The sequence below is a fragment of the Giraffa tippelskirchi genome, chromosome 6, assembly GCF_054371585.1.
Source record: "Giraffa tippelskirchi isolate mGirTip1 chromosome 6, T2T-mGirTip1v1.2.pri, whole genome shotgun sequence".
In the NCBI taxonomy this organism is placed as follows: Eukaryota; Metazoa; Chordata; class Mammalia; order Artiodactyla; family Giraffidae; genus Giraffa; species Giraffa tippelskirchi.
Genome location: NC_137280.1, coordinates 113,933,788 through 113,960,083, shown reverse-complemented (window position 1 = coordinate 113,960,083; position 26,296 = coordinate 113,933,788). Strand labels below are relative to the sequence as shown.

The 26,296-nt window shown below is 46.4% G+C and overlaps 1 protein-coding gene and 1 pseudogene across 3 annotated transcripts; one reads left to right on the top strand and one right to left on the bottom strand.

The window, feature by feature from the left end:
- The first annotated feature begins 1,280 nt into the window (after positions 1-1,280).
- LMAN2 (lectin, mannose binding 2) lies at positions 1,281-24,255 on the top strand. 2 transcript variants are annotated; one of them, XM_081501965.1, is made up of 8 exons: positions 1,281-1,495; positions 1,664-1,782; positions 18,344-18,461; positions 19,100-19,179; positions 19,323-19,484; positions 19,572-19,686; positions 22,283-22,402; positions 23,571-24,255. In XM_081501965.1, exons 1-8 carry the CDS (start codon positions 1,291-1,293, stop codon positions 23,729-23,731), a joined length of 1,080 nt encoding a protein of 359 aa, XP_081358091.1. In that variant the 5' UTR covers positions 1,281-1,290; the 3' UTR covers positions 23,732-24,255. The 2 variants fall into 2 exon arrangements, with proteins under 2 accessions (XP_081358091.1, XP_081358092.1); XM_081501966.1 differs by having other exon boundaries at positions 22,283-22,425; positions 23,532-24,255.
- Positions 24,256-24,769: 514 nt separating this feature from the next.
- Positions 24,770-25,433, bottom strand: LOC145510532 (heat shock protein HSP 90-alpha A2-like; annotated as a pseudogene). Its single transcript, XR_014057094.1, has one exon. The product of XR_014057094.1 is annotated as a heat shock protein HSP 90-alpha A2-like (transcript).
- Positions 25,434-26,296: the final 863 nt, after the last annotated feature.

Genomic DNA, 26,296 nt, shown 5'->3' with positions numbered 1-26,296 from the left:
GGTCCAGTGGCTAAGACTCTTTCCTAATGTAGGGGGCCTGGGTTCCATCCCTGGTCAGGGAACTAGGTCCCGCCAACTAAGAGTTCACATGCTGCAACTAAAAAAATTCCCACATGCTACCACTAAAGATTGAAGATCCTGTGTGCTGCAACTAAGACCTGGAGCAAGCAAACAGTTTTGTTTTTTTTTTTTTAAAGATGGGTTGTTGAAGCAAAGAACAACAATTTAAAAGAGAGGGGGGGCCCAACTTCTTAAAGGAGCAAGCAACCAACTATTCCACCCTGTGATCTATAACAGGAGTTATTAATTCAAGTGTCTAGGAGGCCAGGCAGGTGCTGTAAATTAGTGGCCAGAGTGGAGACGAGCTTTGAAAAATAAGGCATTTTTAGCAGGGCATCCCCATGATCCAAGTGTGTTTGGGTCTTCCGATTTTTCCTGAGAAGCTGGAAATTTGGATTTTTAATATGCATTTGTCTCATGATTTAAAATATTGGTAGTTAAGCCATTTATTGAAATAGCATCAGTAAGAGCTCTGTTGAGCTGTGGGCCACCTGTTTCCCACCTTTGGTCCTGTCAGCTTCCCTGGACCTTTCACGGAGGGTACCTGCTACAATCATTTGGATATGAATGGGCCCCAGCCATCACAGGGACGGGGATTCGGGCCTCCTCCTTCTGCTGAAATCCAACTGGGCCTGAGGAGCTGGGAATAGTGGACGCCACCAAATAACAGAATTCTAAGTTTCCAAAGGCTTGGAGCCACAGACGAAAAAGCCCCGCCTGAGATCTAGACGGCGCAGAAGTTGGAATTCAGGCCTCCACCTTCAATTTAGAACTCGTTTCCCCTCTGACTGGGAAAGATTACCCCACAGAGGTAACCAGGGGCCAGAGGCCAAGTGTTCTAGGAGCCCATAAAAACTACAAGTTCCAGCATGCCCCGCTTCACAGACGGCCTCCCCCGCCCCCCCGCGCAGCCGGCCGACATAAGTCATCCTTCTGCTCCCCGTTGACCCGCAAGCCGAACGTGCTGTTCCATGATTGGTTGCTGCTCTTGTCGTTCCTAAGAACCCATTGCTGAGCCTGGTTGACAGGTGTCTCGCAGCCGCCAAGGCACTAGACCAGGATAGGGGGCTGCTTAGCAAATAAAGCTGTCGTCCACTCGGCAGCGAGGCTTTGCTTTTGCTGGGAGTTCCCAGGTGACATTAGGGTTGGCGGGTTTCGAGCCGGAGGCTATTAGATGGAACTCCCGGAAGGCGGAAGTCCTAGGACGGAAGTGGCCGAGAGGGACGGAGAATGGCGGCGGCGGCGGCAGCTGGCTGGATTTGGCGCTGGGGCTGGGGCCGGCGGTGCCCAGGGAGGTCTGGGCTTCGCGGCCCCGGCCCAGGCCCCACTATAATTCTGCTTTTCCTCTTGTTGCTGGGGCAAGTGGCTGCGGATATAACTGACGGCAACAGTGAACACCTCAAGCGGGAGCATTCGCTTATCAAGCCCTACCACGGTGAGGCCTGTGGCGGGGATGAGTTTAGGGTAAGGTCGAGGCTGGACGGGGTTGGGGAAGGGATTCTCTTTCTTCTGATCAGGGCAGCCCTGTGGGTTCCCTGCCTCTGGCAAAGCTAGTCCTGGCCCGGCCTCTTACGCACCTGTCTGCCCTTGTCTCTGTCCGCAGGGATCGGTTCCAGCTCCACTCTCCTCTGGGACTTCCAAGGAAGCACAATGCTCACGAGCCAGTATGTGCGTCTGACCCCTGACGAGCGCAGTAAAGAGGGCTCTATCTGGAACCACCTGGTGAGTGGTTCCTAAGAGGGGAGGCAGACCATGAAGTAAGCCATTACAGTTAGTCTTCAGCAGGCTTTAGCTTGATTTGAAGGCCCCCCTGCTCCCCCTCCCCCTTTGTCACTTGCCTTACTACTTGCCAGTAGTGACAGGTGATGGCTGTTGAAGTTACCATGTGTCAGGAGCTGATCTTGACACTTTGTGCACCCGTCTCTTCATTCCTTCAAAAGCCATGTGAAGTAACTGATGTTATCTCCGTTTCACTGGCTTAAGAAGCTAAGACTCAGAGTTGAAAGTGCCTTCCTCAAAGTCACATAGCCAGCAAGTCGTGGAGCTGTTGTCTGCTTCAACTGAACCCTCTCATTAGTGGGATAAATGGAAGGAGTGGGGTCTTTATTGGGTATTTTATGTATGTAAGGCACTGACTTTAATGTGCCTTATTGCACTTAGTTCTCAAACAAAGGTAGATGGCTTTCGTGACTCTGCATAAGCAGAGCAAACACAGACAGTGAATGGCTATAAACAACATTTAAATTCTGTCTCATCTCCAAGTCCAGCAATTCACTTGCTACACTTGACCCAGCCTGGACAGTGAAGGAACCCCTTAAAAATCCTTACAGACATCAGTCCCCTTCCTCAGCGCTTGATTGAGGGTCTGGTCATCAGTGGAGTCATGCGCAGTTTTAGTTTCTGCGACCTTTGCTGCAGAGGTTAGGGACCTTCAGGTGTCGCAGGTGTGTCATACATAAGCAGTGGCCGAGATCTGCTGCTGCACAGACACCACACCAAGGAAGGTTAGGAAGGGGTGGAAGGGGAATAACTGGGGGCAGAACCTACTTCTCCCCTTAGCCTGCCTGATCCCAACCCCTTCCGTGGCCTAAGCAGTTGGCCAGTGTCCTAGTTTTCTCCATCACTCTGCTCTTTGGTTTCTCTGAATGACTTCCCCGTGCAGTTCTGAGAGCCCACACCGTCCTTTTGTTGCCTCGTCTGCGTGTTACTTCTCCTCCTCCTCTCTTCCTGCTTGAGGGATCTGGAGTTACTTGGCTTAGCTTTCACTCTGATCCTCAGAGCCTGGGGTCTCCTGTGAAGGGATAAACACGCACTGTGTCTGCACGGTCTGGCCCCTGGTGCCTCACATCTCCAGTCATCCTCTCTGTTAATGTTATTCCGGCTTCTCTGGCTGCCATTTTGCCTCAGGACCTTTGCACTTGTAGCTTCTGTCTGGTACACCGTCTCCTGGCTCTTCATGCTTGCTTGGTTTCTCCTCATTTGTTAAGTTTTAGTTTGGGTGCCACCCACTCAGAGAGTACTTCAATAACTACCTTGTTTCCCTTGGAGTCACATTCTCTCCTCTTATTCTGTCATATAACTTTAAAAAATTTCATTTTATGTTTATTTGGCTGTGTTAGGCCTTAGTTTCGGTACAGAGGTCTTTGATCTTGCGACACTGAGGATCTTTTTTAGTTGCGTAATGCAGGATCTTCTTCCCTGACCAGGGGTCGATTGATCCTGAGCTCCCTGCATTGGGAACATAGAGTCTTAGCCACTGGACCCCCAGGGAAGCCCCTAATTTCATTTTATATTATGATTGATTTACAATATTGTGTTAGTTTCAAGTATACAGCAAAGTGATTCGTTTATACATATATCCATTTTGTTTTCAGATTCTTTTCCCATATAGGTTATTACAGAATGTTGAGTAAAGTTCCCTGTGCTGTATTGTAGGTCCTTATTTATCGTCTATTTTATATATAGTAGTGTGTATTTATTAAGCCCAAACTCCCAATTTATCCCTCCCCCCACTACGTTTCCCATTTGGTAACCAAAAGTTTGTTTTCCAAGTCTGTGAGTCTGTTTGTTTTGTAAATAAGTTCATTTATATCTTTTTTTTTTTCCTTGGATTTCACATAGAAGTGGTATCAGATGATACTTGACTTTTGATGTCTGGCTTACTTCACTTAGTATGATCTCTAGGTTCATTTATGTTGCTGCAAATGGCATTACTTCATTCTTTTTATGGTTGAGTAATATTCCACTGGATAAATGTACAACATCTTCTCTATCCATTCCTCTGTTGATGGACATCTAGGGTGCTCCCATGTCCTGGCTGTTGTAAACACCGCTGTGATGGACATTGGGGTGCATGTGCCTTTTTGAACTATGATTTTCTCCAAATATTCCCAGGAGTGGGATTACTGGATCATATCGTAGCTCTATTTTTAGTTTTTTAAGGCACCTCCATGCTGTTCTCCGTAGTGGCTACACCAGTTTACATTCCCACCAGCAGCATAGGAGGGTTCCCTTTTCTCCGCACCCTCTGCAGCATTTATTATTTTTAGATTTTTTGGTGATGTCCATTCTGACTGGTGTGAGGTGATGATACCTCATTGTAGTTTTTTTTTTTAATCCTTAGGTAGCTTTTTATTATATCCTCCAGAAGAGCATATGAAAAGAGTCAGAGCAGTGGTAAAAGTGCTGAAGAAGATCAGGAGAGAGTTGACTTATTATCTTCAGGCTGGGGTAGATGTGGCTTCACGAAAGAAGTAGCAGTTAAACAGAAGGAAGTTCCTTCTTTCCCGAGAAACCAGAACCCCTTTTGCTTTCTCCCATACATACATCCATTAAGAGTACTATTTTTTGCCAAAAGATAAAAGTTTGAAGTCATCTGAAGCCATCAAGGAATTACAGGGCAAAAATCATGACAGATTTCCAGTTTTCTTCAGCGTGCAGAGTTACCTACTCCTTCACAGAAGCTAGACTAGTGGTGGCTGTGCTCTCAGGTTCCACACCTGGGTCAGTGGAGGCAGTTTCCTGGCAGGTCAGTGGTTGTCCCTCCTCCCCCAAGGGGGCCTGCTCAGGAGCTGGTGTTCCTCTCCCCAGGGAGGTAGCAGCCAGTGTCGCTCTGGGGATCTGGAACATCACCACCACTGCATCCAGAAAAGCTAGAAAAATGATACCTACCCCTTCCTCCCCAACCTGACCCCTGCCCCGAAGCGGCTCTTTCACTACCCTTGGTGGTGATAGCAGTGGCGGTGGCCAACTTGCCCCTCTACCCCTTGCCCATGGTGCCGTCTCCACACTGGCATTAGCAAGGACTCAGCCCCAAGCCCCCTCTACTGCCCAGGGGCTGTGCTGCCCGCAGGGCCCTCATTGTAGTTCTGATTTGTGTGTCCCTAGTGATGAGCGATGCTGAGCATCTTTTCATGTGCTTTTTGGCCATCTGTCTTCTTCGGAGAAATGTCTGTTTAGATCTTCTGCCCTTTTCTTTTGATTGGGTGGTTTTTTTGATACTGAGCTGAATGAGCTGTTTGTATATTTTGGAGATTAATCCTTTGTGTGTTGCTTCATTTGCAAATGTTTTCTCCCATTGTGTGGATTGTCTTGTAGTTTTGTTTATGGATTCCTTTGCTGTGCAAACGCATTTTAAGTTTCATTAGGTCTCATTTGTTTTCAGATAACTTTTTTTTTTAGCTGCACTGCGAGGCATGTGGAATCTTAGTTGTCCAACTCGGGCCCCTGGTGGTGGCAGCATGGTGTCCCAATGGCTGGACCACCAGGGAACTCCAATGCTTTCGGATAACTTTTATTATTTTAAAGTTTATTAATTTTTAATTGATTGATGATTGATTTACAATATTGCTTTAATTTCTGTCATACATCAGCATGAATTAACCATAGGTGTACGTATGTCTCCTCCCTCTTGACTCTCCTTCCTTCCTCCAGCCCATTCCCACCCCTCTAGGTTATTGTGCTGTGCTTAGTTGCTCAGTTGTGTCCAGCTCTTTTCGAAGCCCATGGACTGTAGCCCCCCAGGCTTCTCTGTCCATGGGGATTCTCCAAGCAAGAATACTGGAGTGGGTTGCTATGTCCTCCTCCAGGGGAATCTTTCCAACCCAGGTTTGAACCCAGGTAACTACAGAGCCCCAGTTTGAGTTCTCTGAGTCATACAGCAAATTCCCATTGGCTGTCTACTTATGTATGTTAGTGTATATGCTTCCACGCTACTCTCTCCTTGGATAACTTGTAAGAATGATATTTTTCAAGAAAGTGAGTTCGGCATAGCGTACTTTTTTTTTTTTTTTAAGTGAGGTACAAATTGTGCTGAAACTGCTAGAAATTGGTTCAGTCACAAGTAACTTAATTATGATTGGAGGTCACTGGTGGTTGGTAGTGTCAACACCACCACCACAGGGCTGAGAGAATTCTGCACTTGCCATCATCACATTTTCAGTCTGGAATATAATTGTCTTATTTTTCTGTTTAGTGAAATCTAAATATTGCAATTTGAGATCCACTCTTTTAAATGCTGTATGCGTGTGCTAAGTCACTTCAGTTGTGTCCCATCTCTTTGCAGCTCTATGGGCTGTAGCCCGCCAGGCTCCTCTATCCATGGGATTCTCCAGGCAAGAATACTGGAGTGGGTTGCCATGCCATCCTCCAGGGGATCTTCCTGATCCAACCCATTGCTTCTGGATTGCAGGCAGGAGCTGAGCCACCAGGGAAACCCTTTAAACACTATTAATAAGCCCAAATTGTATGTCATTCTTAAAATTGAACTTATATTTTCATTTCATATCCCACACAGAATTTTATCCTAATGCAGTGTATGTAATGCTTGAAAATCTTATTGATTAGCCTATCATGTTCTTCTGTGACTTAAGTGTAATAATTTAAGCTTTTTAACTTTGTTGGGACCTTGAAATTAAGTTTTAATATTTTCTGTGGGATTATTATAGTTACCACTAGTATACAATTGATAGAAAGAAATGCCTTACACATTACACAATTTTTGAATAATTATTACACCAAGTAAACATTTTTTGAAATGGATCTCAATGAGCTGTTATCTCCCCATCCCCATTTGAGTGAATGTCATTGTCAGAATGAGAAGCTTAAGCATGACTTCTGCTTTTTGTTCACGTGAATGCTGAAAATTTGTGTTCGCTTAAGTAGTAGATAGAGATGCAAGGAATTTTGTTACAGCAGGGGTCATTCAATATTTTGAACTCCTTTGACTTATAAACCCCGAATCATGTAGTGATCTTTCATCAGAAATTTTAATGAAAAAAAAGTTAATGATGTATCAGCTGACTGTTAGATTAGCTCTGCCTTTCACTTTGTTATAAGCCAAGACATAGAAACCACCTAGCTGTAAAATGGTTCATGACTGCCAGGTGATTGATTCTGATTTAGTTGGCCTGGGGGAGGGCCAGGGCATTGAGATTTCTCAGCTCCCCACATGGCTCAGCTGGGATGGAGGGCCATGACCATGTCATGTTCTGTCCCCCAAAAGCAGCTTTACATTAGTTCCAGCCCATACCTCATCTGCTTAAAATCTTTCTTTGTACTGTCTTTATCATGGTATTCTATCTGATGATCTGCGGTCTTACCTGTACTATGGGGAGACTTCCCAAGGCTTGGGTAGTCTTGGAGGTATCAGTTCCTAGGTCCTCAAATTCTGTGTGTGTGTACTCTTTCCTAAAACTGATCTCCCTGCAGGCATGCTGGGGACAGGAGGGGAGGTTTTCCTTTCCCATCCCTCAGTGCGCAGAGGCACTTCTCAGAGGCACACCTCCTCCTAGCTTGGGGTCTTACCTCGGTGCTTTGTTCCCAGGCGCAGGAAACTCCTGGGCACCAAAGAGACCATTTGAAATATTGGCTTCTGGGCTGACTTTTGTGTATGTAAGTTATGTTTTTAAATTTTTTTCAAATATATAAGTGCTTTTCTAGTTATCTTTGTCTTTTAAGTTGTTATTATTGATATCTAGTTTAATTTCTTCATAGTCAAGAAACGGATTCTGTGATTTCAATCCTTGGACATCTGTTGAGTCTTGCAAATGGTCCTTCAAGTGATCAGGATTTGGGGGACACATTCATGTGTGCTTGCGAAAGATGTGGATTCTCTGCTGGTTGAGTAAAGTGTGCCATTTAGATCTTTAGGTCTGTTTGCTGATCGGGCTCAAATTTCTATATCTTTCTGACATTTTGCTTGTTTTTATCAGTTATTAGAAGAGGTGTATTAAAATGTCTGTGTGTATATTTGCCTTCATCTTTATAGTCTGTCAGTTTCTACTTCATATATTTTGAGACCAACATTTTCCTGGTAAATGGAGTCCTTTGTCATGGAGAAGAGTCCTCTTCTAAACTTTGTTATTGGCACAGCTGCACAAGCTTGCTTTTGCTTAGCGTTTGGATGTGCTGTCTTTTTTTGTCCTTTTCTTTTCCCTACCTCTTCTAGAGTTGTCTCTTGTAAACAGCATATAACTAGGCTTTTGGGTGGTTATCCATTTGTTTTTATTGTGATAAAATACAGTAACATAACAATTTGCCATTTAACCTTTCTTAAAAAGAAGTTTATTTATTGGTCTTTGCCTAGACTTAGCTGCAACATGAGGGATCTTCGGTCCTTAGTTGCAGCATGTGGGATCTTTAGTTGTGGCATGTGAATCTTAGTTGAGGCAGATGCTATCTATTTGCCTGACCAGGAATTGAACCCAGGCCCCTGCATTGGGAGTCGGGAGCCTTAGCCACTGGATTACCAGGGGAGTCCCTCATTTAACCTTTCATTGTTTTTTATTTTTAAACAGTTTAATTTTTCAAACCATTCTCTTCTGCATGATACTTAATGGCGTTGAGATAGTTTTTAAAAGTGTAAATGGTCACCACACAGGAGGTAAGAGTATACAATGGGAAAAAGACAATCTCTTCAGCAAGTGGTGTTGGAAAAGATGGACAGCCTCATGTAAATCAGTGAAGTTAGAACACATGCTCACACTACACAAAAATAAACTCAAGATGGCTTAAAGACTTAAATATAAGACATGACACCATAAAACTCCTAGAAGAGAACGTCGATAAAACATTCTCTAACATAAATCGTACCAGTGTTTCCTTAGGTCAGTCTCCCAAGGCAATAGAAATAAAAAGCAAAAATAAACAAATGGGTCCTAATCAAACTTAGAAACTTTTGCAAAGGAAGCCATAAACAAAATGAAAATACACCTATGGATTGGGAGAAAGTGAAAGTGGCTCAGTTGTGTCCAGCTCTTTGCGACCCCTTGGACTGTAATCCATGGAATTCTCCAGGCCAGAATACTGAAGTAGGTAGCCTTTCCCTTCTCTAGCGGATCTGCCCAACCCCGGGATTGAACCCAGGTCTCCCGCATTGCAGGTGGATTCTTTACTGTCTGAGCCACCAGGGAAGCCCAGGAATACTGAAATGGGTAGCCTATTCCTTCTCCAGCAGATCTTCCTGACCCAGGAATCGAACTGGAATCTCCTGCATTGCAGGCAGATTCTTTACCAACTGAGCTACCAGGGAAGCCCGGATTGAGAGAAAATATTTGCAAATGATGCGACCAACAAGGGTTTAATTTCCGAAATATACAAACAGCTCATACAATTCAATAATAATTTTTAAAAGAATTAAAAAATGGGCAGAAGACCTAAACAGACATTTCTCCAAAGAAGATATATAGATGGCCAATGCCAGTGTGTATACTCAGTTGCTAAGTCAAGTCAGACTTGTTGTGATCCTATGAACTGTAGCCCCCAGGCTCCTCTGTCTGTGGGATTTTCCAGGTAAAATACTGGAGTGAGTTGCCATTTCTTTCTCCAGGGGATCTTCTCAGTGCAGATCCACATCTCCTGCATTGGCAGGTGAATTCTTTACTACTGAGCCACCTGGGAAGCCAGTTATTAGAGAAATGAAAATCAAAACTTGAATGAGGTTCCACCTCACACTGGTCAGAATGGCCATCATTAAAAAATCTAACAACTATAAGTGCTGGAAAGGGTGTGGGAAAAAGGGAGCCCTCTTACACTGTTGATGGGAGTGTTAATTGGTACAGCCAGTATGGAGAGCCCTCAGAAAACTAAAAATAGAGTTGTCATATGATCCAGCAATCCCACTCTTGGATATATACTTAGACAGAACTCTTAATTTGAAAAGATACATGCATCCCTGTGTTCGTTAAAGCACTATTTACAGTAGCCAAGACATGGAAACAACCTAAATGTCGGTCAACAGATGAATGGATCTAGATGTATGTGTGTGTATGTAAACACATATACACACAAACGGAATAGTACTCAACCACAGAAAAGAATACCACTTGCAGCAACATGAGTGGACCTGGGGGGTTTCTCAGGTGGCACTAGTGGTAAAGAACCTGCCTGCTGGTGCCGGTACACATAAGAGATGCGGGTGTGATCCCTGGGTCAGGAAGATCCCCTGGAGGAGGGCATGGCAACCTACTCCAGTACTCTTGTCTGTAGAATCCCATGGACAGAGCAGCCGTAGGGTTGCACAGAGTCAGACGTGACTGAAGTGACTTAGCATGCATGCACAGATGGACCTAGAGATTACCACGCTAAGTGAAGTTAGAGAAAGACAAGTATCTTATGATATCACTTATGTGGAATCTAAAATATGACACAAATGAACATATATACAAAACAGACTCACAGACATGGAGAACAGACTTGTGGTTGCCAAGTTGTCAGGGGGGTGGGGAGGGAAGGATTGGAAGTTTGGGATTAGCAGACACGAACTATTAGTATAGGATGAATAAATCCTACTGTATAGCACAGGGAACTATATTCAATATCCTGTGATAATCTGTAATGGAAAATACAAAAATATGAAAAAGACTATGTATAACTGAGTCGCTTTCCTGTGTAGAAGAAATTAACCCAATATTGTAAATCAGTCTACAGTTAAATTTTTAAAAGTGTAATGTCTACCAACAAAAAATTAGTTTCAATTACTATAAATATGTATCTGCATGAAAAAGAAAATAAAAAAATTTCTCAAATTTTTTTATTGTGGTAAAATATACGTGACATAAAATTGACCATTTTAACCATTTTTAAGTGTACAGTTTAGTGGCATTAAGTACATTCATTTTGTTGTGCAGCCATCACCACCATCTACCTCCAGAACTTTTTAATCACCGGAAGCTGAAACTGTACTCCTTAAACACTAACTCCCTATTTTCTGCCTATCTACAGCCCCTGGTAGCCACTATTCTACTTTCTGTTTTTGAATTTGACTCTTCTAGGTACCTCACATAAATGGAATCAGAATATTTGTCTGTATCTGACTTATTTCACTTAGCATAATGCAGGCAAAGTTCATCCATGTTGTAGCATGTATTAGTATTTCATTCTTTTTATGGCTAAATAATATTCCTGTGTGTGTGTGTACACCACATTTTGTTTGTCCATTCATCTGTTGCTGGACACTGGGTAGTTTCCACCTTTTGGCTGTTGTGCTGCTGTGTACATGGGTGGACATAGGTGGCTACTGGAGTGCCTGCTTTCACTTTTCTGGTAAATACCTAGGAAGTGGAATTGCTAGGTTATATGGTAACTCTTTGTTAAACTTCTTGAGGACCACCAAACTGTTTTCCTGGTTCCTCTGCCTTTTCTAAAACCAGCTTGAACATCTGGAAGTTCACGGTTCACGTATTGCTGAAGCCTGGCTTGGAGAATTTTGAGCATTACTAGTGTGTGAGATGAGTGCAATTGTGTGGTAGTTTGAACATTCTTTGGCATTGCCTTTCTTTGGGATTAGGATGAAAACTGACCTTTTCCAGTCCTGTGGCCACTGCTGAGTTTTTCCAAATTTGCTGTCATATTGAGTGCAACACTTTCACAGCATCGTCTTTCAGGATTTGAAATGGCTCAACTGGAATTCCATCACCTCCTCTAGCTTTGTTCGTAGTGATGCTTTCTAAGGCCCACTTGACTTCACATTCCAGGATGTCTGGCTCTAGGTGAGTGATCACACCATCGTGATTATCTGGGTCGTGAAGATCTTTTTTGTACAGTTCTTCTGTGTATTCTTGCCACCTCTTCTTAATATCTTCTGCTTCTGTTAGGTCCATACCATTTCTGTCCTTTATCGAGCCCATCTTTGCATGAAATGTTCTCCTGGTATCTCTAATTTTCTTGAAGAGATCTCTAGTCTTTCCCATTCTGTTGTTTTCCTTCATTTCTTTGCATTGATCGCTGAGGAAGGCTTTCTTATCTCTCCTTGCTATTCTTTGGAACTCTGCATTCAAATGGGAATATCTTTCCTTTTCTCCTTTGCTTTTCACGTCTCTTCTTTTCACAGCTATTTGTAAGGCCTCCTCAAACAGCCATTTTGCTTTTTTGCATTTCTTTCCCATGGGGATGGTCTTGATCCCTGTCTCCTGTACAATGTCAAACCTCCATCCATAGTTCATTAGGCACTTTGTCTATCAGATCTAGTCCCTTAAATCTATTTCTCACTTCCACTGTATAATCATAAGGGGTTTGATTTAGGTCATACCTGAATGGTCTAGTGCTTTTCCCTACTTTCTTTAATTTAAGTCTGAATCTGGCAATAAGGAGTTCATGATCTGAGTCACAGTCAGCTCCCAGTCTTGTTTTTGCTGACTGTATAGAGCTTCTCCATCTTTGGCTGCAAAGAATACAATCAATCTGGTTTTGGTGTTGACCATCTGGTGATGTCCTTGTGTAGAGTCTTCTCTTGTGTTGTTGCAAGAGGGTGTTTGCTATGACCAGTGCGTTCTCTTGGCAAACTCTATGAGCCTTTGCCCTGCTTCATTCTGTACTCCAAGGCCAAATTTGCCTGTTACTCCAGGTGTTTCTTGACTTCCTACTTTTGCATTCCAGTCCCCTATAATGAAAAGGACATCTTTTTTGGGTGTTAGTTCTAAAAGGTCTTGTAGGTCTTCATAGAACCGTTCAGCTTCAGCTTCTTCAGCATTACTGGTTGGGGCATAGGCTTGGATTACTGTGATATCGAATGATTTGTCTTGGAAACGAACAGAGATCATTCTGTCATTTTTGAGATTGCATCCAAGTACTGCATTTCGGACTCTTTTGTTGACCATGATGGCTACTCCATTCTTCTAAGGAATTCCTGCCCACAGTAGTAGATATAATGGTCATCTGAGTTAAATTCACCCATTCCAGTCCATCTTAGTTCGCTGATTCCTAAAAGGTCGACATACCCTCTTGCCATCTCCTGTTTGACCACTTCCAATTTGCTTTGATTCATGGCCCTAACATTCCAGGTTCCTATGCAATATTGCTCTTTACAGCATCGGACTTTGCGTCTATCACCAGTCACATCCACAACTAGGTATTGTTTTTGCTTTGGCTCCATCCCTTCATTCTTTCTGGAGTTATTTCTCCACTGATCTCCAGTAGCATATTGGGCACCTATCGACCTGGGGAGTTCATCTTTCAGTGTCCTATCTTTTTGCCTTTTCATACTGTTTATGGGGTTCTCAAGGCAAGAATACTGAAGTGGTTTGCCATTCCCTTCTCCAGTGGACCACATTCTGTCAGACCTCTCCACCATGACCCATCTGTCTTGGGTGGCCCCACTTGGCATGGCTTAGTTTCATTGAGATAGACAAGGCTGTGGTCCATGTGATCAGATTGGCTAGTTTTCAGTGACTGTGGTTTCAGTGTGTCTGTCCTCTGATGCCCTCTCGCAACACTTACTGTCTTACTTGAGTTTCTCTCACCTTGGACGTGGGGTATCTCTTCATGGCTGTTCTTGCTTTGTTGACTATGCCAAAGCCTTTGACTGTGTGGATCACAGTAAACTGTGGAAAATTCTTAAAGAGATGGGCATACCAGACCACCTGACCTGTCTCTTGAGAAACCTGTGTGCAGTTCAGGAAGCAACAGTTAGAACTGGACATGGAACAACAGACTGGTTCCAAATAGGAAAAGGAGTCCGTCAAGGCTGTATATTGTCACCCTGCTTATTTAACTTATATGCAGAGTACATCATGAGAAATGCTGAGCTGGAAGAAGCACAAGCTGAAATCAAGATTTCTGGGAGAAATATCAGTAACTTCAGATATGCAGAAGACACCACCTTTATGGCAGAAAGTGAAGAGGAACTAAAAAGCCTCTTGATGAAAGTGAAAGAGGAGAGTGAAAAAGTTGGCTTAAAGCTCAACATTCAGAAAACTAAGATCATGGCATCTAGTCCCATCACTTCATGGGAAATAGATGGGGAAACAGTGGAAACAGTGTCAGACTATTTTTTTGGGCTCCAAAATCACTGCTGATGGTGATTGCAGCCATGAAATTAAAAGACGCTTACTCCTTGGAAGGAAAGTTATGACCAACCTAGGTAGCATATTAAAAAGTAGAGACATTACTTTGCCAACAAAGGTCCGTCTAGTCAGGGCTATCGTTTTTCCAGTGGTCATATATGGATGTGAGAGTTGGACTATAAAGAAAGCTGAGCGCCGAAGAATTGATGCTTTTGAACTGTGGTATTGGAGAAGACTCTTGAGAGTCCCTTGGACTGCAAGGAGATCCAACCAGTCCATCCTAAAGGAGATCAGTCCTGGGTGTTCATTGGAAGAACTGATGTTGAAGCTGAAACTCCAATACTTTGGCCACCTGATGTGAAGAGCTGACTCATTGGAAAAGACCCTGATGCTGGGAAGGATTGGGGGCCGGAGGAGAAGGGGACGACAGAGGATGAGATGGTTGGATGGCATCACCAACTCGATGGACATGAGTTTGGGTAAACTCTGGGAGTGAGTGATGGACAGGGAGGCCTGGCGTGCTGCAGTCCATGGGGTCGCAGAGAGTCAGACACGACTGAGCGACTGAACTGACTGAACTGAAACTGTTTTCTACAGCAACCACGCCATTTTACAGTCCCACCAGCAATGCACCAGCGTTCCAGTTTCTCCACATTTTTATAATACTATATTTTCCATTTTTTTAATAATAGTCATCCAAACGAGTGTGAAGTGGTATATGGTTTTGATTTACATTTCTCTAATGATTAATGATGTTGAGCATCTTTTCATATACTTTTTATATACAAATTATTATCTTCTATGAAAAAATGTCTGTGTAAATCCTTTGTACAGTGTTGGGTTGTTTTTTGTTGTTGAGTTTTAGGAGTTCTTTATGTATTCTGGACATTATCAGGACATGATTTGGGATTTGGAAATATTTCCTCTCATTCTGTGGATTGTCTTTTCATTCTCTTGATGTTCTTTGACATGTAAAAGGTTTTAATTTCGATGAAGTCCAGTTTATCTAATTTTTTTGTTGTCTGTGCTGTGGTGGCATATCCAGAAAATTATTGCTAAATCTAGTGTTTCCCATGTTTTCTTCTAAGAGTTTTATACTTTTAGCTCTTTAGTTTAAGTCTTTGTTCTATTACTTATTTTTAAAGTTAAACTTTTTTTTGAGATAATTGTAGATTCACATGTAGTTGTAAGAAAAAATAAAGAGATTAAGAAGTACAGACTTCCAGTTGTAAAATTAAATGAGTCATGGGGATGTAATGTATAGCATAGGGAATGTGGTCAATAATACTGCAATAATAATAGTATTACAGTAACTTTCTATGGTGATGGATATTATTAGACTTGTGGTGATCAATTTGTCATGTATGTAACTGTCAAATCCCTATGTGGTACACCTGAAACTGATATTGTATGTCAACTATATTTCATTTAAAAAAAAAAAGAATACAGGGAGGTCCTGGGTACCCTTACCAGCATTTAGTCTAACTACATTTTGTGAAGTCATTGATACATTTGGATTTAATGTACCATCTTACTGTTTACTTTCTGTTTGTACTGGCTGTCCTCTGTTCACTTTTCTCTCTGATCGTGGCTTCTTTCGAGTTGGTTAATTTTTATTCCACTTTTATTCTTCTGTTAGCTTGAAAGCTCTGTGCTTATTCCCAAGATTTTGGTGGTTACTCTGGAGTTTAAAACACAGATCACATTTTACCAAAGAGTACTGATAAGATGCACTTTTAACTCCTTCCAAGACAATGATAGGCTTTTAGGACGCTTTAACTTCTTTTACCTTGTTGTTATTAATCTTTCTGTTTTAAATCACACAAAACATTATTGTTTTACACAGCCAAATATTTATTTGTGTTTTTAGTCTCATACTTAGTTTAGTCAGTGGTCTTCATTCCTTCTTGAATCTCTGACTTCATGTCTGGATCTGGATCCCATTTCTCCCTGAAGAATGAAAGATAGTCTCAGTGTTTTTTGTCTGAAAATGTCTTAATTTCACCTTTTTTTTTTTTAAAAGGGGATTACATAAATTAATCTATTTATTATAGGCTAGCAGTGGTGGTGCTTCTGCTGGTCCTTCAGTTCCTTCAGTCTTCTGAGGCCTGACCTCCCCGTAATGGCAGAAGTGGTGGTGGTGGTTCAGGCACCACCAGCTACTGTTCTCATGAAGGAACCACAGTGGCAGATCCCCTCAGCTTATCTCTTCATCTTGGTTTTGTCACAGGAGCAAATGTACTTGTTGTGCTGGCTGATTTCCATTCCCTTCACCATTTTCCTGAGGGAAATAGCAGATCCCATATTTACTGGATCTTCTTAGTGTGTTTAGCTCTGTTGCCGAAAATTAGGTTCGAGTCCAAAGAGCACCTTCATTCTTGAAGGATACATGTGCTAAGTATAGAATCCTATGTTGATTGTTATTTTCCTTCAACTTCAAATATATCAGTCTGTTGTCTTCTTACTCCTAAGGTTTCTGTTGAAAATTCTAGTATAAGTCTAGTTATAGGTCCTTTGAAGTTAATCTTTTCTTCCTTCGGTTACTTAAGGGTTCCTGGGATGTGATGGTGGTGGCTGTTCTCCCCCCTCCTCGCCTTTCTCTGTGTTTAGTTCCTATGGCTGTTCTCTCTCCCTCCTCGCCTTTCTCTATGTTTAGTTCCCATCTTGTCTCTTCATGTGCCTGGTATTTTTGGGTGTGTCCCAGATATTGTGTTTGTACAATATTTTGTTAAAAGTATGAGGCCTGAGTGAGTCTGTTTAGTCTAATTTCCAGGATTGAGAACTCATAGCTGAGCTGCAGTCCCTGGGAGCCCTTTCTCATTCGTTCTTACTTTTCAGTTGTGATTTTTGTCACCTCAATCCAAAGGAAGACTGATTCACCAGTCCTTCCACCCCCTCAGTAGGTCTTGGACTCAGATTCCTTGCACATCTGTCATGGAGACCTGCTTTTTATCACCTCACAGTTGCCCCCCTCCAGAATCTGCAGGGTCTCCCAGAGCCAGTGAACTGTCAGAAACTGGGAGGGCTGACTTCACACTGTGTCATCCTATCGTGCAGGTGCCTGCTAACCCTGTATTCTCAAGGGCCGAGTCTTCTCACCTGAGCTGCTGGTGCCCAGGCCCAGAACACTGCGTCTGGTGAATCAGTGATGCACAAGCCACGAGGGGACATAGGGTTTTTTATTTTTTACTTGAATTTCTTATGATTACAGGAGTAATATGTTCAGTATAGAAGACTGAAATGTAGAAAGTAATCATTCCCCTCCCAGAGTTAGCTTTCATTAATGTTGGTCATATTTCTTTCATTTCCTTCTTTCTCTGCACATAGACTTAATATATTTTTTAAAAATGAGCACATAGCGCTGATACTGTTTTCAGTTTATCTTTCCTCTTAGTATCTTTGACATCTTGATCTTGACCTGTAAGAGCTTATGGATCTCCCTCATTTTGTTAAAAAGCTGCAACAGCCAAATTGCCCCCAAGAGGATGGGAGCATCCACTGTCCTCTGGATTTAGGCCGTGTTTCTCTTCATTCTTTTCTGCATTGCAGCATTAAGCCTTGCCAATCTGATAAGTCAGCAATATCTTGTTTTAGTTTGCCTTTCAGCTGGGCCTTTGTTTAATTACTTGCTCACACACCCATCTACAGACTTTCCCTAAGCAGATTCTCGTTCGAGTGTCAATACCATGGTTTTCATGAGCAGCTTCCTGGCAGGCAAGGCCAGGCTGGTGTCCTTGCTGTGGGCCCAGCTTTGTGCCTTCCTGACTGCTGGGAAGTACTTCCTTCCCTCACATCACAGTAGCCCTTCCAGCTCCCAACCCTGATATCAGTGTCACCACCCTCAGGCTGGGCTGAGACTGCAAGAGGCAGGTGGGGTGCTGGCTGAGAGTCTAGGGCTTCGAGTCTGCCAGACCTGGGTGGGGGTCCCTCAGTTTGAGGGGTTGGTTTGAAGGGAACACGGTGGGGATGGAAAGCCAAAAAGAAGCTGGTACAGCTTGTATTACAGGCCTGAAGGCCATGGCAGCTGTAGGCAACAGCAGGGGTTTCCGAGTCAGACAGTCCTGGGCATGAGTCAGGACGTCCACTTACCTGCTGTGGACAAGTTGTTTCATCTCTGAATGTGTTTTCTTTTTATAAAATATATGACTCAAATAGGGATAATAATCCTCCCACAAGATCCCAGGGGACAGAAGCAGTGGGGATGGAGAAGAAACAGGACTAACAGGTTTGGCTGGTATCAAGGAAAGTGAGTCAAGGTGTGAGAACCAGCCCAGGAGAAGACTGGGGCCAGGGTGGGTGGAGTCTGGGCCTCAGCAGCCTTGGGACAGTCTGTGGCCTCCCCCTCCCTCCCTACTGAGATGCTCAAGGATCAGTGACACTTGGGACCCTGTTGCCTGGCCCTGTTCTGAGTGTCCCGACTCGCTCTAGGGTCTGTGCTGGGTCACTTCCAGTGAGTAGGCAAGCATGGGGAGCTCTGACAGCCCTCTCTGCTCTCCCTCTAGCCTTGCTTCCTCAAGGACTGGGAGATGCACGTTCACTTCAAAGTTCATGGCGCAGGAAAGAAAAATCTCCATGGAGACGGCATTGCCTTGTGGTACACTCGGGACCGCCTGGTGCCAGGTAGGGTGGTGCTGGCACAGGTGGGCTGTCTGTGGCCAGGAATCCTCCACTCTGCACTCCCTGTTAGGGCACTGCTGGTCCTCTTTGAGGAAACATGGGGCCTGGGGAGTAGCTGGATGGAACGTCCCTGTAGAAGATGACCCCATGGTCAACTCTGCCCAGCATGGCCTGGTGTTCTCCACCAGCTAAGAGGATTTTACCATCCTACCATTTTAAGAAGGAAAAAAGAAGGACGACTGTGACAGAGACCATCTGTGGCGCACAAAGCCTAAATTCTTTGCTCTCTGGCCATGGACAGAAAGTTGGTGACCCCTGGGTTCAGGGATGGTCCTTACTGCATGACCACCTGGTTTTTACAGATTAGGTATCCCCTTGCCCCCAACACCTCAGAGCACATAGACAGGTGCTGTTCCTTCACAGTTCAGGCTTCAAACTTGAGTCATCTCTGCCATATGCCTGAGACTACCCTTCCAACCCCCCCACCCCACCCCACTTAGAGATCCCTTCTTTTTCCTGGGAGCATGACCATGGGCTAACCTCTTTTGGTCCCATCCACGCTGGCGTTCCTCTGTCCTTCAGGTACCCATCGGGCAACTCCCAATTTCTCCTGTTACAGGAGCATCTCCTTCTAATTCTAGGGCCTGTGTTTGGAAGCAAAGACAACTTCCATGGCTTAGCCATCTTCCTGGACACGTATCCCAACGATGAGACCACAGAGGTAGGCCCTTGCTCTCCTGCAGGGCAGGACAGGACTTCTCCCTGGGCCCTGCATGAGAGCAGCCTCCAGGGGTCAGGGTGGTGGGTGCCCCGCGGCCTCCCACTGGCTGGGCTGCCCTCGGAGTGACCGGTGTCTTGTCTCAGCGCGTGTTCCCGTACATCTCCGTGATGGTGAACAATGGCTCCCTGTCCTACGACCACAGCAAGGACGGCCGCTGGACCGAGCTGGCGGGCTGCACGGCTGACTTCCGCAACCGCGATCATGACACCTTCCTGGCAGTGCGCTACTCCCGGGGTCGCCTGACGGTGAGAGGCAGGAGGGGTAGCTCTGCGGGGCTTGGGAAGGCGGGCAGGCTGGCCCTGGGCCACCCTTGACCTGCTGGCTGGCCACAGGTGATGACTGACCTGGAGGACAAGAATGAGTGGAAGAACTGCATTGACATCACGGGAGTGCGCCTACCCACTGGCTACTACTTTGGAGCCTCGGCCGGTACTGGCGACCTGTCTGGTGAGTGTGTGGGCAGAGCAAGGCATCCAGTCTCAGTTTGGCCTTCCCTGCTGTTGGGAGCTTGTGACATGGCAGATCCCTTTCCTCCTCGACCTGCCTGCATTTGGTTCCACACGTTTTCTTCCCCCTCTTCCCATATGTGTGTGCGGTCCTTCAGCCATCTTCCCTCTCTTGTCATCTGTGAGCTGGGAAGGTTTGAATCTGGTGAACCCAGCAATGGACCCTCACGTTTCCCTCTCCAAACCTGAGTCACCAGCAACGTGACCAGCAGGCCTTTCAGCCTTCACACGCCCACAGCCAGGGACAAACAAACTTCTGTTCTAGTGGTTACTTGGGTCAGAACACCTTGGTGTTATTCCGGCCTCTGCTTTTTCTCTCACATGCCACCTCCCATTTGTTGGCGTGTCCTGCTGGCTGTGTCTTCCTTTCATCCTGCAGCAGACCACTCTTCTCCCTTCCTTTACTGCAGGCAGGTCTGGGCCACCGTCCTCTCTTGCTTGGACAATTGCAGGAGCCTCCTGAGGGTCCCCTCCTCCCAGCACCACAGCCGAGCTACTCCTTCCGCCTCACTCAAAGCTGAGGCTGCTGTCCTCCCAGCAGTGGTCCTGTTGCCTTCCGCCACATTCCCTCTGCCTCATCCTCTCTGCTCTCTGGTGACACTGCCCCTAGCCACTCTTCAGACCCACCCCTGCCCTCCTGCCTTGGGCCTTTGTGCCTGCGTCTCTCCAGGTCTTGCTCAGATATCTCTTCCCCAGTGAGGCCATCCCTGATTCCCTCATTTAAAGTCACACACACACCCAGTCCCCTGCACACTTCCTGTTGCCTTCTAGTTTTATTTTTCTTCATAGCATTTAACCATCCTGGTGTCTGCTGTGTCATTAATTTCATTGTCATGTCCCCCTCACTGAATTGTAAGCTCCATGGAGTCAGGGCTCTGTCTTGTTTGGCCCACGGTGAGTGCTGTAAGCTTTGGGGTGCTACCTACCTGTGCAGGCGTCTCGGGACCACCAGGCCTGGGTGGCACTTGTTGGTGGCCCTTGTCTCTGGTCCTTAGTCCCTTCTCAGGGCCCCCGGGAGGCACCATGTCTAGGGCCAGCTCTTGTTGACCAGAGCTGAGAAGTAATGTGGCAGACCAGACAGAGGCTTGTTTGTTGTCAGGATAGATGTTTCCAGGGCCTATGAGCCAGCCACTGTCTAGGAGCATCCCCATCACCATGGAAGTGTCTGGGTCCATTTGGTTCCCGGAGTGTCTATTGTTTTAAGGTTTCTAATATGGTAATTCCAATTGTATACCCACAAGAGGGAAGATGGTGTGATAAGCCCTTTATTGCTGTTACCCAGCTTCAGTAATTACCAGCTCACGGCCTGTCTTGTTTCATCTGTGGACCCGCTATAACCCTTCCCTGGGTTACCTGGAATTCCATTTGACAGCGTTTCAGCAGGTATCAGGAGAGGTTCTGGAAACAGAGCCAGGTCTGTGACAGGTGGTATTCTCTTAAGTCTGTTTGGAGAAGCCCTGGGAAGGGCAATGGAGGGGCCATGCCTGCGGTAGTGTGTGACCCTTAGGCGGAGGGTCAGCCAGCCTCCCGCCAGGTGTCTCACGGCCGTGTTCTTAGTTAGGTAGCTGTCTCTTTCCCCCTTTGTACAACTGAGACCACTGAGCATTTGGGAGTTGAAGGGAGATGAACGTCAAGTTCGGGCACCCAGGAAGTGACAAAGCTCAAATGGGACCTGCTGTCTGACTCCAAGGTCCCTGCTTCTCCCTGGGCTTCCAGGGCTGCACATACCAGGGGTCCGGTACACTGGTCTCTGCCTGACCTGGCTGCAGGGTCCTTGCTCTTTACGCTTTCCCCCTTTTCTTGGCCTTTATTCAGATTCCAGTCAATTAGCTGAGCTGATAGCTGGTGGCAGGCTGACTGGGACCCTCGTCTCAGTTCTGAACCTCAGCCTCTCCATCTCAAAATAGAGTTGTCAGTTACTGTCAGTGTCAGGCAGAGGTTCTCTCCTGCCCATGCTAGTGGACCAGGGCCTTCCTCAAGTCTCCCCAGGTACAGTCGATGACTGTTAGAGCCAAGCTGTCAGCCGGCTGCCAGGTTGTTCATCTGCATCCTGCACTTGGGTCTCTGTGACAGAGCGTCTGGTGGCTGCTCACCCCCGGGAGGGTCAGGCTTCTCAACCAGCCATGCAGCAGTGTGTGGGTCTTTATCCGGTTCTATTTTCAAGGACATACTACCTCCAGGCAGTATACCTTCGGCCCTGTCTGTACTTTCTCATTTACATGCCTCAGTAACCACAAGATGGAGATTACCACCCCCATTTACAAATAAGACTGAGCCTCAAAGAGGGTAGCAGAGCCAGGATTAGACCCAGCAATGTTGATTGTAAAACCTGTGCTTTTTCCTCTCTGCTCTGCTTCCTCCCAGGTTTCTTATTGCTGTGTTCTGGAGTATTCCAGCCCGTGGAATACTGCTTGCTGGAGGCTGCTGGATTCTCCCCAGGGGACCTGGCCGCTCTGTGTGGTGGGGGGCGGGAGAGGGTTGAGCCACGTGTGCCAAAGCGGCTCCATGCCCCTTAGAAGCTAACTCTCATCCTGCAGACAATCATGACATCATCTCCATGAAGCTGTTCCAGCTGATGGTGGAGCACACACCGGACGAGGAGAGCATCGACTGGACCAAGATCGAGCCCAGCGTCAACTTCCTCAAGTCGCCCAAAGGTATGAACGCACAGCCCCTCCCTGTGGGGCTTGGGCTGGCTTAGGCAGCTGCTCGGTGTCCATCTGCCCTTCCTTGGACCAACTCAGCCCTTGAATCAGCAGCTAGTGCTCATGAACAGGTGTGTGAGCCCCTGGCATCTGCATCGTTCTGCACTCAGTGCTGGGATAACAGACAGTGAAGCCAGAGGGGCTGTTTGCTGGTACAGGCGCGCTGATACCTCAGTGCGTGGCCTCAGTGAACAGCCTGCAGTAGGTCCTACAACTGCTAGGGGAGCTGATCCTTAGGCTTCCTCAGCTAGAAAGAGGTGAAAAGGCGGGATGCAAACTTGAGTTTTAGCAAACGTCCAAGTCTGAGCCTTTGCAGGGTAATAGTCAGCCACCGCTCCATCCTCACAGAGGGTTTTCAGGATGGATGGGGAGTGAGGCCCCTGTGTGTGTGTGTGTTGCAAACTGTACTTCAGGAGCCCCAAAGTTGTGTGTGTTGGCCCAGCGGGAGATAGAGTACCACTGGAAACCAACATTTTATGTGACATTTCACTTTTTAAAGATTCAAGTTGCTTTTAAACGTTTTGGGGGCCAAACCAACCCTGCCATAGACCACTGATTTGCGATCTTTCGTTGAAGGCTTCCTGCTACCAAGGCTTTTGGACACATCTGCTCCAGCCTACCCAGCAGCCCATGCGGCTGGCCCAGCAGGGGTTAATTCCTTGTCAGACAAGTGGGCCCACTGGGCTAGAAGGTCAAAGCGAAAGAACGGAGGTTGGGGGTCAGGGCCCTGGGAGCCCTCCCAGGAGGCACGGAATGCATCCACATGTGAGGGAAGGCAGCCTGTGCCAGGGCCATGTTTCTTCAGCTGGAAACCTCAGACCACTGCACTGGTCTGGGGGTGGTCTTGGGAAAACAGGTTCTGGGCCCGCCTAGGCAGACTGAGGCTGTCAGGGAGATCCCAGGTGTCCAGTGTTCACCAGCTTGCAGCAGAAGGCGCCTCAGCCTGGATCCCGGGGAACATTGGTCCCAGTGAGATTGTCGCTCTGTGCATGTCCCTGCCCCTCGCTGGAGCCGTGCGAGCAGGCCACAGCTGCTGCCTCGAGGGTGGGGTGGGGGACCTTATCATGCTGTTTCCGGGGAGCCCGTTCGGCCTCTCATTTCCCCCTCTCTCCTCCCTCAGACAATGTGGACGACCCAACGGGGAACTTTCGCAGTGGACCCCTGACGGGGTGGCGGGTGTTTCTGCTGCTGCTGTGCGCGCTCCTGGGCATCATCGTGTGCGCCGTGGTGGGGGCCGTGGTGTTTCAGAAGCGGCAGGAACGGAACAAGCGTTTCTACTGAGCAGCCAGCCCGTGGCTTGGGGAAGGGCCCTGGCGCTAATGTGAACTTTTTTTTTTACTAGGATTGTAAAAGGAAAATAAGATGACCTTATTTCTTAACCATTTCAAAGAAATAATTAAAGTATTTTCATATATTTTGCTTCTTGCCCAATGGGGAATAAGGCTGCAGGGCTGGGAAATAAGGGTTTTCCATGCCCACAGCTGGGCCAGAGGCCCTGGCCCTGTGCCGGCCTCTCAGGAGCAGGAGGTCTGTGCCTGGTGCTGGGCCGAGTGCCCGGCAGGTGGCTGTGAACACTGGAGGCCCCCCAGGCCACGCTGGGGTGGGCGCCTGAGAACACAAGCAGTGATCTTGTTCTGTGCTGTGTGGTATGTGTGGCAGAAGAGGAGGCCAACTGGGGAGCCTGGGTCTTCCTGTTCATGCTCCGAGCTTCTTCCCAAGGCAGACCCTCGGGTGAGGCTGGAGGAGCAGTTTGGTGGGGCCCAGAGTATGATGGTTTGCTAAATAAAGTGAAATAACCAACCTCAGTTGTGTGGCTGCCCTAAGAGGTCTGCTTTTCTTTTCTTCGAATGACTTCCGGCTGCTTTCCAGCTTTGAGCCTCGTCCCCAGGCGTGGCACGGCCCCAGGAGGCAGGTGCTGTGGTCTCCATTTCCCAGATGGGGAATCACAGTTCTCAGAGGTCAAGCAAAACTTGCCTGGTGACACACAACCATTGGCAACATGGAGTGGGGCCTGCATTATCTCCACGCACCCTGGGCCTCTGCGAAAGGACCCATTGAGGGGAGGATGTGGTTCCCACACGGTGGGTATGACTTCCCACCCAAGGGATTGTGGGTCAGCAGTGGTGTTCCCATTGGTGTCATGGCTGGTCAAAGGTGGTTCAGGACATGAGGAAAGCTCACAGTAAGTGCCTCATGTGGCAGCCTCTGAGGCTCACTCCCAGTGCAGCTGACTGCTGCATCCAGTCTCCCCTGACCCCTGCCCGCCATGGGATGGGACCCCCATCCAGCCCAGCACCTTCCCACTCACTGTTAAACATTTCAGCCACCACTGACTTCCTTATCGTGTTCCTTCTCCACAAAGAGAGTCATGGGACACCCAATAAATTGAGAGTGTTTCTTCACAATCTCTTTTATTCTTCTTTCCTCCAAGGACTTGGTTTGGTCTTTCAGACACAGAATAGCCTTTGTTCTTCGGCCCGTAGGTTTGCCTCTGTTAGTCCTAACTGGACGATCCTCCTACAGAAGGCTCTAGTGGTGATAACGGCCACTTTCAGAAGCCAAATAGGTAAGAGTAAAACCCAGCACCAAACTGTTCTGTCACGGAGAGCTCTGTAGCAGCCTGCAAAGCCTCTGTGAGTGCCTTGGTCCCAGACTTGGAATAGCACCAGGGTTATCGATCAGAACATCCTTGGTCATCCCTATTTTGGTGTCCACAGCCATGAGGGTTCAATTTTACTCTTCTGGAATGAGATTAATGTGCAGCTCTTTTCCACATTTTAGTTTACTGGTGTCTGTCAATCTTTCATATCATAATTTTGTCCAGAGCATCTGATGATTTAGAAAAAAAGCTCCCTCAGAGCTTGCTATTCGAGTGGTAATTATTGCTGCTCAGTAACGTCAACTGGGTAATTGCTTCCTAAAAGGCAGACATCTCAACCTCCTCCTCTGTCAGCTGGTCTGGGGTCTGGGTTTCCTCAAACATCTTGGCTAAAGAACCACACGGGTTTTTTTTAGCATCAGTGCAGCACCAGGACACAGAAGCAATTGAACCTCCATCTTAAAGAAAGCGCAAACCCTCGCTTCCAGTTGTGGGCAGACTTTTTGTAATTGACATTATTGGACTTTCATTGTAGAATAGGTGATGTAAAAGTAGATGAAGTGAAGAGTGAGAACTTATTTTCTCAGTCTTTCAGGCTCATTCCCAGAGCTCTTTGTTGGTCTACTCCTAACCATCTCCTGTCCCTCTCGATGTTTCCTGCGTGTATGGCTTAGGTGTCGAGAGATTGTTCACACGCTTGACTTTGAGAGGTCTGAGCTGTGTTTCCGTCACGTGGGTTTGGGAGCTTGTTTGTGAAGCCATAAGAGTAAACATGATCCTCTTTATTGAAACATTTTATTAAGCACTTACCTCAAAATGGTTTCTTTACTCAAAAAGTAGCTAACATGGAGTGCGCACTGTGTGCCCAAGGGTTTGGTTCTAAGCGGTTGACATGAGTTAACTCATTTCACTCCATGCCCTTGTGGATGCAGGAAGTCTGTAGGGAGGGCTCTTGGAGAGGAGCGCCATGTCCACACTGACATGCACAGCTGAGGCTTGGAGTCTGGACCCCCCTCCATGACGGCAGCAGCCATGTTATCTGCAGCCACTTGCCATACTCGGTGTCCCCTGAATTCCTGAAGTAGACAAGTTGGCATCTGGTGCTCTATGATTCTCACCCTTGACTGTATGTTAAAGTCACCTAGAAAAGGAAAGTGAGCCTGCCTTCTCCAGCTCTGGTGTAAGAAGGCGGGGCCTGGGCAAGGGCAGGCTTTTTTGGTTTTGTTTTTTAAATATATATATATATG

Bases quoted from the DNA above. Each gene is read 5' to 3' on its own strand.
- LMAN2 (XM_081501965.1), top strand. From the start codon at position 1,291: ATGGCGGCGGCGGCGGCAGCTGGCTGGATTTGGCGCTGGGGCTGGGGC. The intron at 18,462-19,099 runs GTAGGGTGGTGC...TTCTAATTCTAG, and splicing joins TCGGGACCGCCTGGTGCCAG to GGCCTGTGTTTGGAAGCAAA. The intron at 19,485-19,571 runs GTGAGAGGCAGG...GGCTGGCCACAG, and splicing joins ACTCCCGGGGTCGCCTGACG to GTGATGACTGACCTGGAGGA.